At 41.1% G+C, this 18,745-nt stretch overlaps 2 protein-coding genes across 3 annotated transcripts; both read left to right on the top strand.

Annotated features, from left to right (window-relative positions):
* Window positions 1–171: 171 nt before the first annotated feature.
* On the top strand, window positions 172–9,307 carry LOC137886250 (regulation of nuclear pre-mRNA domain-containing protein 1A-like). Of its 2 annotated transcripts, XM_068728616.1 has the most exons (7): window positions 172–558; window positions 3,614–3,743; window positions 4,498–4,604; window positions 5,392–5,486; window positions 5,769–5,895; window positions 6,433–6,608; window positions 8,210–9,307. In XM_068728616.1, the coding sequence occupies exons 1-7, from the start codon at window positions 408–410 to the stop codon at window positions 8,306–8,308; spliced, it is 885 nt and encodes a 294-aa protein (XP_068584717.1). In that variant the 5' UTR covers window positions 172–407; the 3' UTR covers window positions 8,309–9,307. The 2 variants fall into 2 exon arrangements, with proteins under 2 accessions (XP_068584717.1, XP_068584716.1); XM_068728615.1 differs by lacking the exon at window positions 8,210–9,307 and having other exon boundaries at window positions 6,433–7,139.
* A 141-nt stretch (window positions 9,308–9,448) lies between these two features.
* si:ch211-13c6.2 (uncharacterized protein LOC100000125 homolog) lies at window positions 9,449–18,323 on the top strand. Its single transcript, XM_068728502.1, has 13 exons — window positions 9,449–9,797; window positions 10,082–10,150; window positions 12,020–12,044; window positions 14,746–14,832; window positions 14,917–15,056; window positions 15,180–15,299; window positions 15,399–15,444; window positions 15,707–16,655; window positions 16,809–16,905; window positions 17,039–17,104; window positions 17,220–17,321; window positions 17,482–17,740; window positions 17,905–18,323. The coding sequence occupies exons 1-13, from the start codon at window positions 9,744–9,746 to the stop codon at window positions 18,150–18,152; spliced, it is 2,262 nt and encodes a 753-aa protein (XP_068584603.1). The 5' UTR covers window positions 9,449–9,743; the 3' UTR covers window positions 18,153–18,323.
* Window positions 18,324–18,745: the final 422 nt, after the last annotated feature.

The raw sequence follows: 18,745 nt of genomic DNA, 5'->3' as shown, positions 1-18,745 counted from the left end.
ATATGTTTTGAAATTATATCAGCAGCCTGTTATCACATAAACACGTGAAATGACCACGACTTTTTTAAACAACGCTCATTCATATTATAAATAGCTGCCAGTTGGATTATCTTAACCACATCTGTAAATTCCGCTGGACATGAACGCCGCATGCGGAAGCAGCTCCTGCAGGCTGCGTTCAAGGGTTGTGGTTTGTCTCGAGCTGAACCTGAAAGGCAGCTACACCTCAATTCTAGTTCGCGTTAACAAACCAGTCTTTGCATAGGGGAGGTAGCGTATTACATGTAATTTGGATGGGGCTCAAATGCATGTAACGTTGGTGACTGGCTAATTAGCTGTAGACAACACATCTGGGAGAAACCGTAAAGCCTCTCCCAGTGTCGTAGATCTAATCTACTCCCGTCAAGATGTCAGCTTTCTCTGAGGCGGCTCTAGAAAAGAAACTGTCCGAGCTCAGCAACTCGCAGCAAAGTGTGCAGACGTTGTCGTTGTGGCTCATTCATCACAGAAAACACTCGAGGACCATTGTAGGTGTTTGGATCAGCGAACTGAAGAAAGGTAAGGTCGACAAAAGCTAACAGTTTAGCTAGTTCCCCCATAATAAAGACACTAATAAGTTAAGTTGAGTGTAGCCTCTGGCTGCAGGAGCTGGCTAGCTGTGGCTAAAGCGTTATTAATGTCCAGCTAACGTTATCATAGCTCACTTTAAAGCTATTAGGCATGGTATCGTTGTTAGCTCAGTTACTGCTAACGCTAGCCACGTTAGCACTGGTAAACAAGATGACAGCACACATAGTTCATCCCTGATACAAGGCCTCCATAAGATACCTCACGGTCATGGGTGACCTCCTTAAATGTAGACATTAAAAGCCCTTAATTCTGTTAACTGCAGCACCACGTGGCAGACTGATGTTAGTGATTAGCTGGTGAACATGGAGCATTTAGCAGCTGAAGAGCCCAACGAGTTGGGAGACCAAATCAGAGCATCCAGGTGTTCAGTGCCATAACTCCACGTTTATGCTGATGTTGCTCCACATCTGTGGTTTGTGGAAGTAGCTTTGAAAGGTGATAATATATCAATGCTGTGTTTACAGCTTGTTCTACTGCCACCAAGTGTACAACAAATCAATTCATACAGCTTATAGGTTATAATTGATAGATTTATTACAAGAAAATAAAAGACAGTTTGCGAACAACTACACAATTTGAAAGGCGTAGTGATGCACCTACTGAGAATCATCACATAACTGCAGCTCCCCTCAACTCTACGAGTCTTTCTAGTGAGGTTCAGCTCATTGTTTCGCTTTAATAGCACTGTTTTTGGACGCAGCAGTCAGCTGTTTTGAATGAAAAGTGTCTAAAAGCCCCACTGTACACGACCTGCTTACCAATTCACAGCAGCCAGACACAGTTGGGGGCTCGCTGGTGAACATGGTGGATCATTTAACAGATGAGATAGATTTCTCTTAGGACTAAAAGAAAGAGGTTATTGGACTCACCTTTGCTAAACACGACTCCAAATGAAGGATACCGTTGCTCTGTAACCACTGGATGTGTGAGTAGTTCGCCATATCAACTTAGACGTGGTTATATGTCAATGCTCAAGTTCACAACTTATTTGTGATGCTCCCAAGTGGCCCAAAAAAAAATCAGTTGTTGCATTATTATTAGGTTCATGTTCACCCTACATCGACATCATTTATCTGTGAGTTAAACACTGAACACCAGAAATAGGTCAGTCACGTGGGATAGCTGATTGCCAATCAATAACTTTAACCTCAAATTCATGTGGCCAATGATGCTCCTTCTACTCAGTAACGTATTCTAGCTTCTGCTGTTTGTCGCTGCTGGAATGGACTTGCATTTCTTCTGGGATGTAAGAAAACTTAAGCTAGATCAAAGGTGGTTTCTCAATCATTTTTATTTCTTAATTTCTTTCTCACTCGTTCGTTCTACTCTCGAGCACTGACACACACATTTTTACTAAAGTTTAACGTGTCTTTTGATCCCCCAAAGGCTTCAAGTGTTCCACTGACACTGTTAAGGATACAAGATACACTGAAGTTCAGTCAGTGTAATACTTAAAGGCTTAGCCAGCAGTTAGCGTAAAAGAAAATAATATATATACTACATTACTGTGTACTAATACCTTGACATTGACACATGACCATTTTGATTTTCTTGTAAATACATATCTCCATCAAGCAGTTAAAACTAAGGTTGGTAATCTTAAGAAAATAGCAAGAGTACGCTAGGTTTTTAAAATTATCCAACCGAAAAAAACAGCCCAGTGTTGCCAACTCTTTTCCAATGAAAGTAGCTTATTGGATGGGTTTATTACAGTCCTGCGACAGCCGCAGATATTGTTTTTTTTAAAAAAAAATGAATTTCTTGCTGTTGGGATGTGAATAGAATTTCAACAAAAATATCACAAATGTTTTGTAAGATTACCAACCCTACCTTTTAAGGCAGCAACACGCTTTATTTTTCTTATTTCTTTGAGAGTCACTGAATAATAAAGTCCTGTGATTTGCAATATCAATTCGATATTCAATATATCATTTTATTTTTGGGTTATTGTCACTATAATAGGTTTATAAATCACCACAGAATTTGAAACACTTCTTTCACTGCAGAAAAAATGATCCTGAATGTGTTGAACATTGCTGTGTAACTGTAATGTAAGGATGTCCTATAGATTTATAACAAGTTATTATTTTGCATCAAGGTGCCATTCAAAGCATGTCAAATGGAACGTTAAATCCTCCCATCGATTACTGTAAGCAGACTTATCCACATTGAATCATTACAGTTGAAGTTAGTGTGTTCACAAATGTATTTAGTAGATGCAGTTACAGTACAAGTATATAATTGATTTTTTGTGAATATGTTTTAAAATTCGTTTGAAAAAGCATCTTGTATGGATGTCTGGTATTACTGTAGTTGGAGCTATTACTGGCCCACTTTTCCTTTTAGGGTGCTATTCACCAGCCTAATGATATCTCAGGAGCTTGTTGTATTTTCGGAGTGTGTCTGAGGACCTAAAGGAGTGTGCAGTGTTAATAGCAATGGGGACAGTGATGGCACAGTTCTCTTGAGCTTTACGCTCAGCTCAGTGTTGACTATCGCCGTTCCAAAAACAACAAAGAGATATGCACCATTATAATGTGACTGTGCTATGGGGAACATGTTGGTGGATAAAACCCAAATGGAAAATACATACACAACAAGCCGTGTGGTTAGAGTGAAGAAAATACAAATTACATGTGAAACAACCTGTCTCTGTATGTAGTTAATATATAGTGAAGATTGAACGGTTGTTACTGGACAGATTTTGTTCTTAGCTGTGACTGATCGCTGTGAGTGTGAGGTGATGTGCTGGGTTTGATACATAGAAGAGTAAGTTAAATATACAATAGTCTGGCTTGGTGGGAAAAACATGGCGTTGTATTTACAATTTGGTATTTTCTTTTTGTAATCATTTCATGAAGAATGAAATCAATTATCTGTAGTTTTTAGCAGGGTATTTGACCTACCGCTGTGCTTAAAGTTCAGTTGTGTAAATCATTACCAAAGGCCTCACTTTATTATGTGTGTGTGTGTTTGAATGCAGCTCAAGTATCACGCAAGCTGACCTTCGTTTACTTGGCCAATGACGTCATTCAGAACAGCAAGAAGAAAGGACCAGAGTTCACACAGGACTTTGCACCAGTCATTGTTGATGCATTCAAACATGTGTACAGGTCAGATTTTCTACGTAATTTAGGACTGTGTAATGTGTGTGTTTTGAATTGTTTGTCTGTTGTTTAAGTACAGGGTCAAGAGGGTTACTTTTAAAAACCTCAATACCAAATGTACCAATTTAGACAGGAGAAAAGACAAATGCAGAAATATCGCCATCATTTTGAAAAGCAGAATATAATATACAACATCACTTTGTGATGGCTTGCACTGTACTCTGATGATGTTCTCTTTTTCTGCTTTACATACAAAATAACGGCAAAAATTCCACCCAATGAAAGCAGTTTTTCCACTAAGTTAGAGGCCATTCTGTGAGACTAGTGTTGTAATGTGTGCACATGTGCATGGTACTAGTACAATGTTCTGTATTTTAAGATGCGTTTTGAAATTGTAATCCCCGTTTTACTAAATGTATCAGTAATCTGATCAAATTTTTGTTTCATAATTATGTAATGCTGTTCCAGGTATTCTGTCACTCCTCAAGCCTGATTAAGTAGTGACTGTTTTAATATATTGACACACAACTTTGACTTCAAAATTAACAATACAAGAACTTGTAGTCAGATTTATGCAAGAGTGATTTTAGAAACACTCGAGAATTGCACCTTAATATGTGATTTATATCTCTGGGACCACCTGATGGGAATAACCATAAATTAAGAAGAATTTATCTAATTTAACTCCTGTATTGTCCAGCCCAAATGTCAGCTGTATTTCATTCTGTCGCATCGTCCTGTCTTGTGTTTTCCTGTCCAGAGATGGCGAGGAGGGCTGTAAGAAGCAGTTGGGTCGGGTTTTGTCCATCTGGCAGGAGAGAGCTGTGTACGAGAACAACCTGCTGGATCAGCTCTCACAAGTCCTTTGTAAGTTCACACCAACACTAACGCTACTTAATACCAGTGTTGGGCGCGTTACTGAAGTGCTGAAGGGATTACAGTTATTAATCCAAGTAATGCTGCTTTACTGCATTGCCAGAACGGAATTATTTGTCGGGTAAGTTCATGTTACAATGACGTGAAAGTAGGTTGGTTTGCATCTTTGCATCGCGTTAAACTTCTGTGAACTTTCAGGCAAATGTGAGGCTGAGGCGTAGCCTACGTTTTCCTCTTATGACAGAGGCCTGTTACTTTGACAACATTGCCTGTTTTAGTGTGTGGTCGAAATGCATCTTAGAGATAGCTCCACCTCTTTAAGAAAAAAAAAAAGATGATTCATTCATGAAGCCCAAATTCGTCTGTGCGGCACTTTCAGTGAATTTATTAATTTACTTACTGTGCAAGCGTCAAGTTCCCGCCACCAGTTCTTAATGTGTGTTGTCGTCAATCATTTTAGTAATATTTATCAAACACTGATGACGCCAACCCCCCCCCCCCCCCCCCCGTACTCTACAGGAACACAACGTCTCAGCTGAGCGTGCACTTAATTACATGTTTGTATAGAGCATGTGGGGGGCGGGACTGATACAGACAGATGGCACGGTTCTCTGTCATCATGCTCGCATTGTTTTAAGTGGATGCTAGTGGTCGTAAGAAGTACATGCATAGTTATACTTATTAGAGTCAAAAATGAATATAATAAAGTACCTGGCTGTTTGGCTGGCAGCTGACGCTTATGGAAAGCTCTCTTTGTCTTTTTTTTTTTAAACCCTAGATGGAGAAAAGAAGGCTAAGAAGAGGTCGTATGAGGAGATCCGACCAGACGATGAGGACTTTGCTTCCCAGAGTTCCCCAGCTGAGCCCCCACAGGTGATTACCTAAACAAACGGTGTCGCCATAAATACAGGGAGCTAATGAAATATCCTCTGAACCATGTAGAGGAACCTTTTAATGATGCTTCTTACAGCGGACACAGCTGCCTCTGGATGGATTTGTATCGCAATGCTTCCTTTCTCTGCTGCCTCTAATATTGCTCATACTTGACACATACTCATGTTAATTCCTAAATCTACCATACTTTCTTAACCTCTCTCCTTCCTTTACTCCTCCTCTCACCTCCCTCCCCTGCTTCTTATCCTCTCTTTACCTCAGACAGCGGAGTTAATCCGAGCTCTTCAGGAGCTGGAAAATGCTGCCTCTGGCGACTCAGTGCTGCGTCAGCGCATCTCATCCCTTCCTGCTGAGGTGCAAGACACGTCGCTGCTTCACAGGATCACAGGTAGGAGGCAGGAGGCAGGACACGGCACACTATTGTACACACACGTATGTTCCACTGTGGAGCAGTAATTTGGTCAAAATTTTACTCCCCTTTTTGCCCTTCTCATACCTCATTTGTTCTCATTGCCCAACTATCCCTCAACAGTAGATGATTTTTCTAAATATTCCAAAATGGTTCACTGGCCCGTAAAAATGTTGCAATGATCTATATGGAAAACCTTATCTTCTGGAGGCTGAGACAACCCGTCCACGTCATGTAACCACTTTGACATACTGTACATTAAAGAGCATACCGAGCGTAGCTCCCTTGCCTTCACTACAAAAACAAAAACATTACAAAGAAACCGAAGTGCCTTTGAGCAGGACACGGAAACTACAAAGATAAAAATGGCTACCATGTAGCATAGGAAACCATGTTTGATTTGCCAGTGAGTACGCAGTAGTTCTTTACGTTGTACTAGTATTGATGGATAACTGAATGGCCTCCAGCTGAACCCTCTAGACTGGTTATGCTCTCTGTGTGTTCTCTGTGCTTCAGATAAGGAGTCGGGGGAGCGTCTCTCCCGGCTGGTGGAGGAAGCCTGCATGTTGCTAGCGGACTACAGTGGCCGCTTGGCGGCAGAGATTGATGACAGGAGGCAACTCACACGCACACTTACGGTCTTCCTGCAAAGCCAGAAGGACGGGCTGACCCAGAACGAGCAGAAACTAGAAGTGCGTAAATCACTTTTTTTTCTTTGGATTACTGTGTGTCTTTTGTCCACCTCACCTTTGTGCCATCATTATTGTTTTTCTCATGTTCATCTGCGTGTGCTCAGGCTTCTTTTGAATAACCGTTTGTTTTCATGTATTTCAGCATGTTGCATACTTCTGCAGAGTGCCTGTCATGTTGCTGAGTCAGACTGTAGATTCTAATTTGATTGTCAGCCCTTACAAACAGGAGAGATACACTTGAACTCACTGTAAGATTTTCACTGTAAGGAGATGCTTCTTCTTTTAGCCTCTGTCATTTAACCCGGTTCAATTTTTACTCAATGTATACTTCCTTCTCTTAAGGTAAGTATCGACCAAAACACTTGATCATGAAAAACTCAACTACATATTTTCTTTTTTGTGGTGACAATAACTGTCCAGCCTTTTATCCACAGGATGCCAAGAGGATAAAGTATTTCACATTTGTATCTTCACTCAGTCAAGTCTTTTGTAATAAAAAACAAAAAAACTGAAAATAAAGAATAAAACTGATTTTGTGAGTGCTTTTATTTTGCGGTTACATTTGCAGCTCCTGGTAGAGATGGTCTATAATATCAGTATTTATTGTTTTTCTAGTATTGACACAGTAAATGTTATCTACACACTCAAGTTTAAATTGAGCTCAATTCAATAAAAAATCAAATCACTCAAATAGAGGAAAACTTATGATGTTATTACAGGTCAAAACAAAGAAGGTTTTAGAAATCTTGTTACAGGGCAGGATTCTTTTGCCTGTTTTTGTCAGTATTGGTGACATGATTATTAATGGAAACTAATGTCATTTTTGCACTGTGACTCACACTAAATTTGGTGAGGAAATGTGTTTTCAAGCACATCACACCTACATGCATCAGCTGTAAATGTAAACATTAAACACATGCATGCAACAGATATGACACATTTGAGTGACACTACATGTTACTGTGTCTTTAAGAAGTAAAATATAAATATATATTTGTTGGTTGTCTTGAACAGAGAGTAAAATAAACTTAAACACTTGAACCCTCTTTGCTTTGTGTATTGGGGGAAGAAAGCTAGTCTCTATTTTGATGATCTTACACAAGTTTCATAGATGGAGGTGAAAGTAAACCATGTAGCAAGTTGGTCATGAAGCTGTTTTTAAATCTCATCAAATGCAGGTGTTTTGAAAGAGTTAGATGGGATGCAAGCTTAATGGCTAAAAAAATGTGTTTAACATGCTCACACAACTTTTAGTTTTTTCAAATTCCACTTAACTGTGAAGGACAACACATGTTTGATGTATTTGACAGGAAATCCAAACTTTGTCATTAAACTTAAATTAGACCTTTAACTAACACCACATTCTGTTTTACACAATGCAATACAAAGTTATCATATTAATGACATAACCTTATTTCTATTTTTTTTAACGGTCTTCATATCCTTTTTATTCACATTTTCCAATTACATGATGTCAATCCCTAATAACTGTCCGCTTTCCACAAGTTGAGGCTTTTGGGACTGAAAAAGCACAATGTCACTCATTCAATCTATGAGATATTTGAGCTCTGATGAACCTTTTCTGCTGTGGACATTTTCAGGAATACAAACGCAAACTGGCGAGGGTGACCCAGGTCCGGAAGGAGCTGCGTGCGCGTCTGAACAATCTTCCAGGAGGACTCTACAACTCTTCCAAATGACTCAAGTTTCACCTCCTGACCGATTAACCTGACCCTCCTGCTTCTGCAACATCTCAACCTGTCTCTTAGACATTTGATCAGTGACTTTGCCATATTCTTGGTTTTGGAACGTGTCTGTGTGGTGACCTGTCGTTCTCATTCTGTCTTTAACATATTATTTATCCACATGGCTTTTATGAACAGAGTGTCTTCTTTTTCTGTCTGTAAGTTCATATCTTTGTGCCGTATGTTATCAGTACATTGAAAATTAAGATTCATTCTCGTCAGACAACAAGTCCCTCTTGGTTTGGTCCCTTGAAAGTGGCATCGGTGATGCTGGTGTGATATTTTTGTATTTATAGTGACTTAAGATAATGCACCAGAGAATACCCCCCTAGTGATCATTTATAATATTTTTCAGTGTTTTGGATTGTTTTCACAAGTTTATTTTACTAGTCTATATCTGTAAATTCATCTGTCTAACTCTTGGTTGTATATCGTTGTTTTTATGCAGTGTGATAATGGCCTCTGAAGAGAACGGTACAATTTAGGAAACCATATTCTGAAGCGGAGCTGTAAGCCATGTCCCTGAAAGCAAACCAAAATGTGTAATTATCATTTACGTAAAGCCTCTTTCTGAGAGGGGTTTGTAAGTCATGGTTCAATGTACATATTGAAATTTGCATGTAAATATGATGGGAATTATACCTGTAAATGATTTGTATCCATGTCGACATGGCTTGTGGTGAAATGGTCATTCAGACAAATTACTGCGGTATCTCTCTGTAGTCTAAAGCTGCTCAGACCTCCACTGTACTGAAATAATGACTGAAGGGGCCGGTTGTCTTGTTCACTGTATCACACACTGCTTCATAGATTTATCCTTAACTCTACTGAATGCTGTGCAGATGCCTCACACAGCTTGATAGGTGCCCCTTTCCAAAGCCAGACTTAAGCTGTTGTTTTTGTACATTTGAAGCAAATTCTTCTTCGAACCAAATAAACAGAAAATGTACAAATCTTTGCAGTCCTGTCTGCAGTGTACAGTATGTAGCCACTCAATATGATCGCATGTGTCGATCCTGGCCAGCAGGGGGCATGAACGGACGTCCATTAATAGTCACGGAACTAAAACGACGTCGCGCATGTTTCCGACGGAGAGATGTGCACAAACACAGGAAGTAACCATGGGCAGCAGCATTTTTGATCAATTTCGTCGCTTGATGAATACAGAAACAGCTGAAGATCATACAATATATGCAGTATAAACCACATAAACGCTAATTTACAAGTGTTGGCAAGATAAAATTGCGCGAATGGCTAGCTAACTCCCAGTAACGTCACGTTAGCTAAGCTACCAACTAGCGTTAGCTTGGTTGCATTCGCTAGCCAGTTATGATAAACGTTTGCTGAGCTAACGAAGACAACGTTAACACTAGCCGTAAAACATCCAACAATGGACAATTTCGAAACACCATACGAAGAGGAGTCTGCATTTGTTGAATGCACGGTAAGCTAGCATGCAATAGTAAGCTAGTGTTTACACTCAGGTCTACCTAGGTTAGCTGTAGCTAATGCAGCAGATTCACCTTTGTGGTTATTGTTGTGGCTGTAGTTTGTGTTGCTATTGACTGGTACTGCTAAACACATGTTTCTAATATTGTATTCACCTCATTTACAGCTATATCTGCTTTAGTTGGGCTATGTGCATTGCATGATATATCTGGCAGCATATCATGCCATCATACGCAGCTGTGATATTGATTGATTTATGTTTTCTTTCTTTGAACCCAGGTCTGTGAGAAATTCATGAGGGGTGAAACCTTGTACAAGATACACCTGACTACACCGGGACATATAAAGGTACACAGCACAGTTTACTGGCGCAGAGAGCTGCACGGTCCGTGTAAATCTTGTTGATTTGAATGCAGCTTAAACACCCAGTGATAAACTAATAAGTTAGTGGCAGTAAGCACTTTTTTTCTGTGACTTGTGTTTGTTCCATGGCCTCTTTTTATTCAGTCACAGGTCTTCCACAGGTCCAAGATAAAACTCACAGCAGGAAACAAGGAGCATCCTAAAGTGATATTACACTATCTTTCCAATCCATCAGCAACATCTGGGGACTTCTTTTTTTCAAGACCTCTCAGACAGTCTTGTATTTTCATGTGTTGCCTGCTGGTGTATCCCGTGACCTGACTTACTTCTGTTATGCCAGCCAAACCCCAACTGAATAAGTGTAAACTGTTCAGTCCCTTCTTTAGCAACCAGCAAACAGGGCAAATTAATGCTTACCAGCATTTGTCTTTGACCATTATGAAGACTTTGTCCAGGTCATTTTGGAGGAGTGCGGTGTCTTTGTAGAGTGCACCTTGCAGTAAGTTATTGGCACATAAGAAAGCAGTCAGACTGACTAATACGACTTGATCTGCATTTCTGTTATTTTGTCTCAAATCATCACATCTGGACGATTGTGATGGACACAACTTTTTTTTTACAAAAGCAGCAGGTTTCCTGTTTTTGAAAAACGTGCTTTGCGTCACAAAATGTCTCCTTTTGATTTTAAAGCTACCATTTGTCTTTTGGAGGTCATCACCTGTAAATCAACCTACATTTTTCTTGGTCTGACGTGGACCGTAAACACAACTTATAGCCATGGATCTTTCTCTGAAGCCACACCACTGGAATGGTTTTGATGGTGTGGACATGGCAAACCATAAAGCCTGAACACTGGATTGATTTGAGCTTGATAACTATCTTCAATGGAATCTGGTCAAATGGTCTTCGTCTTCTTGGAAACAGTATTTTGTGAGAGACCTGTTGTCACATGGCCGTGCTTAATCATCTGTCTCACTGCACTGTAATACAAACATGTTCTGGCAAATTTTCTTTTGCCTGCTTTGTATAGAAAAATATGTTTTCCAACTCGCTCCAGAAACATACCAGCCCGAGGACTTTCTGTAAATCTTCTTCTATTGCTTTTAATTCACCAAAAGCTGCAGCACTCTCAGGCAAAACAAGTGGAAATGCCATAATGTGTCTGCATTAGATGGTTTTATGTTGCGCGAGTGGGGACAATCACAAGCGACTCTGAAGATTCATGTGTTATGGGGAGCTTCGACAGCTGACCTCCGACTCAACCCTTTCACACTGTTCACTGATGGAGTCAGGCCTGGAGTACAAATAGAAATTACAGAACAATATTTTGACAACTGAGCATTACCGATGCTAACTAATTGTCCACATGCTATCTAGCTACAGTAGCTTGTCAGCAGCTTCAGTCTTTCGTCAGTGTCTACTGTCTCCACTGGATGCATTCAGACTAGAGGCCGACATTTTTAATCAGTCAGTTAATTTCACGATTCATCTTGTGCCTGGGACGTGAAAAAAGTCAACTGGACTGCCGGGAAGGCAATCATAATAATAACAACAACACAGCAATAACGCTGGAATTTCTTTACTTGAACATTGGTCAAGCATGTGTTTTTTTTTGTCGTGTTGACGAAAACTGGATACTGCTTCTCCGCATATAGATATCCATCGTCACGATGATGCGTAGGCCTACCTTTACTGCGCCTCAAGTGAGCCGTGGCTTTAGTCAACCATAATTGTTCGAGAATATATTTATCCAATGATATAACCCTTTCTCTGTTTGTAGCAGTGGTGAACCAGTGTCCTGTTTACTCAGCACTGATTGACTTAATTTTGTTGCTCTCCTTTCGTCCCCGGCAGAAAGAGGATGTCCTTGTTGCTTCAGGTAAGTAGACTTCATCTTCAGCATTGTCATTTGGTTCCAATCTGGCTTTGAGTATATTTTCCTGTCTATTCCGGCACAAAGGTAACCAAGGTCACTCTGATCGTTGCCTCGTTGTAATGGAGACTATTTTGGTCTAGATCCATCAACGGCTGTGATCTTCTAAGAATGACTATGAACTCAAAACAAATCAAAGGACATGTCCTTGGTTGGACTGTTTCCTACTGTGAGAATTGTCAGATATAGAAACTTGAAAGTCTGTTTTTTGAATTTTTATGCTCTGCAGCCAGAAGATTGTCTACACGACTTGATTTTTGCTTTTTGTCCTTGGCTGTTTTCATGCATTGGCTTAATTCCAGTTAAGGGGAATCTTGACTTACCTGCACAAAGCCCTGATCGTACCCCCTGAACACCTTCAAGCTGAAAGGGAATGCAGACTACGAGCCAGGCCACATTGCCAAGCACACCAGCGGCTGACCTCACTTATGCTCTCGTGGCTGAATTGGGGGGAAACATTTTCTTTATGGAGAGCCTTCCCAGTGCAGGCTGCTATCGTAGCAGATTAATGCCAATGGTTTTGGAATAAGGTGTTCCACAATCCCACAAGTGTACATGCCATATGTATGTTCGAGCGTTGTTCTGACCGTTGGAGTCAGTGGGCACAACTGGTTGGCTCTGAGAATGCTCCTCACTTTCTTAAGTGGGTCTCTTGAGAAAATGTATATAAAGACCCTTGTTTCTTTATCTGCCAACGGAGAGTTTGTTCACAGTTTCACATTTGCACATTAGCTTTGTGACGTTAGCTTTGTCTTCTTCAGAGTTTGACTTCAGACCTGTTGTTGCCTGTTGAGTGTGCCCTCTGCTGGTGTCCTTTGAGTCAACAGAAATGTCACTCATTCACCCATTATTCAAACGGGGGGGGGGGGGGGGGGGGGGGGGCAGCGCACTTTCATACCACATATGCCTTCATGGCTGCCCTAAAACTTACTGTCACCAAATTTGGCGGCTACATTAATCACTGTGGTGCTGGAATGTCAGTGGGTGCACCAACACTCACCGGCAACACCTCCGTGGTTCAACGCACAGAATGGTGAAGGATACACATCTAACAGGCTGATTGTTGAATCCAACTTTCGGTTGGAGGTGGGTTCAAAATGGAAAAGAAAAAGTACGTTCATGCTCGTTGCATGTATAAGAGACACGGCCACAAAAAGGTTTCCAAACGGCTCCTGTGCACGTTTGCTAGTGTGCCGCCTGTGGAGGCATGGTCCACTTTCAGCTGTGTGAGAATGTGGTTTATGCTCAAATACACAGGTTTGTTTAGACCAAGCAAAGAGCTGTGGCATGCTCATGCTTGAGGTAAATACAAATTTTTTGCCACTTTTTTGGAGTTTTTTTTTTTTGGAGGCTTAATGTTGGTTATGTAGGTAACATCAGCATTTAACAGCCTTTGTCTAAGATGTCACAGTAGCTCAAGGAAGTAATGCCTCCTAAGGCATTTTTCTTTTCTTGCAAAGTAAGTGTTTGTATACTTTTTTTTTTTTTTTTTTTTTAAATCATCTTGGTCAACATGAACCTGAAGACATTCGCATAGCAACACCAAAGACTCATGAGACGACCTCCCTGCTGATGTAAGTAGAGCAGAATTTGAAGACCGAAGCGTTGGAGATCATACAAAAAAAACCATGTATGGTTACTCAGTTGCAGCATTCAGATTTCTGACATCAGTATTTGAAGTGGAGAATTCAACACTTTTTGGCTGCAGTGAAACTGCATTTGCTTAGTTCCTCTTTTACTCCTCTTGGCCTGTTGTATTCTGCAAACTCAATACTCGGTTCTCAACAAATCTCATTTGACTAAGCCTCCGTCTCCTCAAGGCTGCAGTGGTCTGGAACAAGGTGAACACGAAAGATGGTTAGAACTGAAATACAGTGACGGTCTTGCTGCTACATCTTTAACAACTAAATTACATGAAAGATGATGGGAGCACTCCACTGATGTTTGTACAGTACTGTGAGCCCGCCAATAAAGTAAGTTCATCTCACAACTGATATGACGTAAGATAAACACCCAAAATGCTTTTTACACTTAAAGCTACTACAAGGAACATTTGTTTTGGGTTGAATTTGGTGGTCCCTGTGGACGGAAGTTGTAGTGTTTACGGGCACCAGATTCCCTTTATAAAACCTGACAAATTACTGCAGCAGTGTCTGCCCCCGCTCAGTCCTGGTTCCCCCCTCACCCCAGTGGGGCCAGCTGTACGGCCGGGTTCTCTAGTAGTGTGGCGTCTGTGTCTCTGCTCTTGGTCGGAGGAGGAGGCGCTGCTGCAGTGCGCTGAGCTCTCCTCCTCCCGCCGGCGCTCCCGACTACAGGTCAAAGGCAACAGCGAAGACGGATCTGTCCACAGTGGCCTGGTCGCTGCTGGAGGCCGAGATGAAGGACTTTCCGGGAAAATTGTTATGATTTCACACAGACAACGAGCATTAAAAATAACTAGATAAAGCCAATCTTCTCGCTTATGGTCTCGGTTAATTATGCAGGTCATATTGAAGCACCATTATTAAATAGAGACGGTTTCATAACCAGTTAAAAGTTCCTCACAGTTACCTTAAAGTAGACCATGCATGTATTGTATTGTCTTTAAAAGAAACACTCTTTGTTGTCATGTTTTCTTTTGCTAACAACACGTGTTTGGGTTTCTCAGGGTTTGCTGTCAGACATCCCTGCGTACCGGAATTTGGGGACATAGTACAATATCTGGATTACTTGAAGCTTGATGAGCCCATCATTGGTGAATAACTTGATACCGTTTAAGTAAAATGTTGTATTGGTTAATTTAAATCCTATTTACCTTTTTTATGCTGTATTTTCTTAGGTTTGAACTATTTGGAGGAACTGCCTTGTAATGACCTACAGGCAGGCCCCAAATACACATGTAAGCTCTGTCATCAGAAGGCAAACCTACTGGAAATGGTCCATCATGTGATTGGACGTAAACACCGGCAGAAATATGTGGTAAAGCACTGGAAATATTTTCCAAACATGCCAGTGGACATTTTGGAGTGTTTGCTTTTACTTTTTCATTAAAGATGCGAAACAACTTGAGGGGAATGCCGCCTTATCTTTGTGTTTTTGTAGGAACTGAAACGGCCAGACTTGGTGACCTGGAATACACAATCCATAATAACCCACGGAGGAAAGATCGTACGAGCCAGGGCAGAGATAATAGAGAGACAGGATGGACGAGGAACTCCCGTGGTGGGACACACAGATCTCAGCAACCAGACATGTTGAATATTATTATGTGATATTTTTTTTAGAGTAACATGTTGTTGGGTTTCCTTTTTCGTGTTTCAGCTAATGGCGAAAAAGGGGATGGAGGGCAGATTGAACATCTCAAGAGGTACATTCTTACTGTGAATTCTGTGTAGTAACTTAAGGTATTTTGACACTATAAATGTACTGAGCAGGGTGTTTACAGAATTTCATTCAGTGCTAAACTGTGTGACTTGGGAGTTATTTTTGTCGTAATATGCTTTTAATGCTTTTCAGAGAGTCTGATGTAATACATCAAAGTCACCTAATAAAAAAAAAAAAACAGCTCATACCAGCAATACTGTACCTGATATTTGTACTTTAACTGTATGTTTACTCTTCTTCCCTAGTTCCCCCAAGGCAGAAGCAAAATAGGGATCGGAACATTTTACAGAGTTTGAGCCAACGAGATGTGCCGTCACTCCTGCCAGGCCTCATGGACTATCGGGATGAGCACTCTCACCCAGGGAGGGGTCCCCCAGATACAACCCCATTCCGTCCAGAAGACACTTACATGTTGGACAGAGACAGACCAATGTACCCACAGGAGGACACTCTGGAAGAGGAGCTGCAGAGGGCAGATCGCCGGGAAAGTCATATGAACAGACGAGAGTATAGGGACCCAGATTATCGTACGGAGTATGAAGAGGAATACGTTGAAGATCCGCAAAGAAGAGCCGCACCAGAGCCAGGTGGTGATCGCAGGTACGATTCAAGGCAGGAGATGCCCCATGGCCAGGCCCAGCATGTAGAGTATTACCCAGACGAGTCTCCTCCGTACAGAAAGCCCTTCCCAGAAAGAGATCCACTGAAGGAGTTCTACACTGAGGAAGTGAGGAGGCGTGGGCGAGCTCGTTCTGAGTACTCGCCCTCGCATCCGGTGCACCCAGAAGACGATGAGTGGCGGTGTTCTCTGGACAGGGAATCTGGCAGACGTGAAGGTATGAATGGAGCAGACAGGCAGGGATCAAGTGAACCAGAGGCCAAGAGAAGGAGCTTTCCCACAACTATGGAGAGTGACCAGACGCCTGACGGCCGTTCATTTCATTTCGTCAGAGATTATCGTCATGAAATGAGAGAACCCTATCAAGAGGAGGCAGTTGCCAAACCTGGGCAGAGCAGAACAGGAACCCTTACCTCCCAGAGGCAAGTGGAAGCTACCAGGGCCATGTCTGACATCCCGGAGCCATTCAGGCGTTTCCTGAAAGGGGCCGCTAACGATGAGGGACACGGTAAAAGAAAAAGAAAGAGTCGCTTCTCTGATGCCACTGCAGAGGAGGCGGAAACAACAAAGGAGATGTGAGTGATAATGTACCTCGTAGTTTTTCTGTAAAGATTGCTCTCCATGAAAGTGGCTGGCTGATACCTTTTTAAAAATGTTTTATGTCATTTGACTGAATGCTTTGTGTCTAACATAATTTTTTCTGGACATGTTTTGATTTATGTTTTAAGGTTCAGTGAGGAGTATGGACTTCCAAATCCAAAGTTTGGCGGTCGTCCTAGACCCGTCCATGGAACACAACATCCTGACCGATACATGGAATCGCAGGTAGTCAAATTAGGCTATTTGTTTTGATAAACTAGTAACCTGCCAAAATGTTAGAATGCTAACTAATCTAGAAAATGTACTCACTTATGTAGTTTAACTGCTGTAGTTATGTCAAACCTGTTGTATTTTTTAGAGCCTGCGTCGTACTGAAAGCTCCCAAAGAGACGGCTCTGAGTCAGGGGATGTCTTTGATATGCTGGTAAGATTGTATATTTGTATTTGCAACGTAGCAATGATGTCACAAATCATGTGTTTGTTGTGCAGCCATTCATTAACGGGGGCATCTTAACTATGTCTTTTTCACTTGTCACCAGAAAAACATTGAAATTGAAAATACAGAAGAGGCGGACTTCCTGAAGAACAAACTTTGCGACCTTTTGAAAGAATTCAAGACCAAAAAATCTGAGAAAGCTGTGGTATGTGTCTCTTTCTAACTAAACGTGTAGTTTAATTCTCTGCCTGCAAAGCACTACAAATGAATGGGTTGGTAATGTTGAGAAAACTGGATTATAAAAATCATCAAACCAAAAAAAAGCAGTTTTAAAGCTTTAAAGAAACATGTTTTTGTTGCTCTAGCAAAATAGCCACGGTCGAGTAGCCATCTCCAAAAACTACAACAGCTTTAGCCCGGACCCAGAGCTGCCTCCAAAACATCAGTATGACATAACCCACAGAGAAGACTCGGACCTTCGACGACCAGAAGACCTGTACTTTAAAAAAGATCACAGAGGAAGAGGCTGGCGACAGCATGAGCGTACACCTGACAAGCAGCTAAATGAATACCACCATCCTGTACGCGGGGAGCCCGGACAGTCCAACAGAAGACGCTATGAAGGTATAGATTTATATATGTCATTTGAAGCATTGGATGGAAGAACTTCATGTTGTGTAATAACTTGTTATCAATAAACTATGTTTTCCAGTTCCCTCTGTCAAAATAGGGTCTGCATTTTTACACTTACTTTCATACAAGTTATTTTCCTTTTGTTTTTCTTTCAGAGGTTTTTGGGTGGCCCAGGACGCAACATGCTAGCCACCCAGATGAGCCGGCACGGTATCCTGATAGATTTGAGGAACCCATGCACCCTCTAGACTACCCACATGCTCCCGAGGAGTTTAGGGACTCCCAATCCTCTCCACCTCCGCTCCACATGGAACGAGGACACGGGATGGACAGGAGCATTCGGTACTCCAAGAACCTGGACAAAATCACATCCACCCTCCTGGAACTTGTGGCAAGGAAATAATTTCCATAGAAGTTATGGTCGACATATATATCCATAGATTTGATGAGGTGCTTTGGTTTGAAAATCAAATTCCCCTCTTCCTTGCAGTCTTTTTTTAGGCTTATTTGTTACGTTGGTTATTGAAAATGTTTTGTGAAAAAGTGTGAACATTAAATAATTTGTCTACTGCGACTGTCATGTCTTTAAATTATTTATATTACTGTTATCACCAGCAACAAGTTAGAATATTGTTATCGCAATATTAGTCTATAACTTTGCAGTTCAACTTAATTTAACTGAACCCAATTGGTGATTTAATGTCCTGCAGACATTCCATTTTTGGTCTAATGTAGGTGTTTAATGAAACATTATTTTGGTAAATCAGTCACAGCAGTTCTAGTTATTGTTATTAGCAGCAACAGTGGCATTCATATGTTTTATTGTACGATTTGTTACACACAGGTCATATGCTGTAATTGGACATTGACTGATGTAGAAATGAGTCATTGTATTTTTTTACTAGTTCACTTATGTTTCACTTTGACTAATAATACTTTAGGACTTTATATATTAATCATAAAGCCCATATCCCTTTCAATTTAGCAAATTTAATG

Source organism: Cebidichthys violaceus, unplaced genomic scaffold (genome assembly GCF_023349555.1).
Source record: "Cebidichthys violaceus isolate CVI_PGR_0920_01 unplaced genomic scaffold, fCebVio1.0.p SCAF_42, whole genome shotgun sequence".
In the NCBI taxonomy this organism is placed as follows: domain Eukaryota; kingdom Metazoa; phylum Chordata; class Actinopteri; order Perciformes; family Stichaeidae; genus Cebidichthys; species Cebidichthys violaceus.
Note: the sequence above shows the minus strand (reverse complement) of the source record. Positions and strands in the feature narration are given on the sequence as shown.

Bases quoted from the DNA above. Each gene is read 5' to 3' on its own strand.
- LOC137886250 (XM_068728615.1), top strand. From the start codon at position 408: ATGTCAGCTTTCTCTGAGGCGGCTCTAGAAAAGAAACTGTCCGAGCTC. The intron at 559-3,613 runs GTAAGGTCGACA...GTTTGAATGCAG, and splicing joins GATCAGCGAACTGAAGAAAG to CTCAAGTATCACGCAAGCTG. The intron at 5,487-5,768 runs GTGATTACCTAA...TCTTTACCTCAG, and splicing joins CCCCAGCTGAGCCCCCACAG to ACAGCGGAGTTAATCCGAGC.
- si:ch211-13c6.2 (XM_068728502.1), top strand. From the start codon at position 9,744: ATGGACAATTTCGAAACACCATACGAAGAGGAGTCTGCATTTGTTGAA. The intron at 10,151-12,019 runs GTACACAGCACA...CGTCCCCGGCAG, and splicing joins CTACACCGGGACATATAAAG to AAAGAGGATGTCCTTGTTGC. The intron at 17,322-17,481 runs GTATGTGTCTCT...TTGTTGCTCTAG, and splicing joins AAAAATCTGAGAAAGCTGTG to CAAAATAGCCACGGTCGAGT.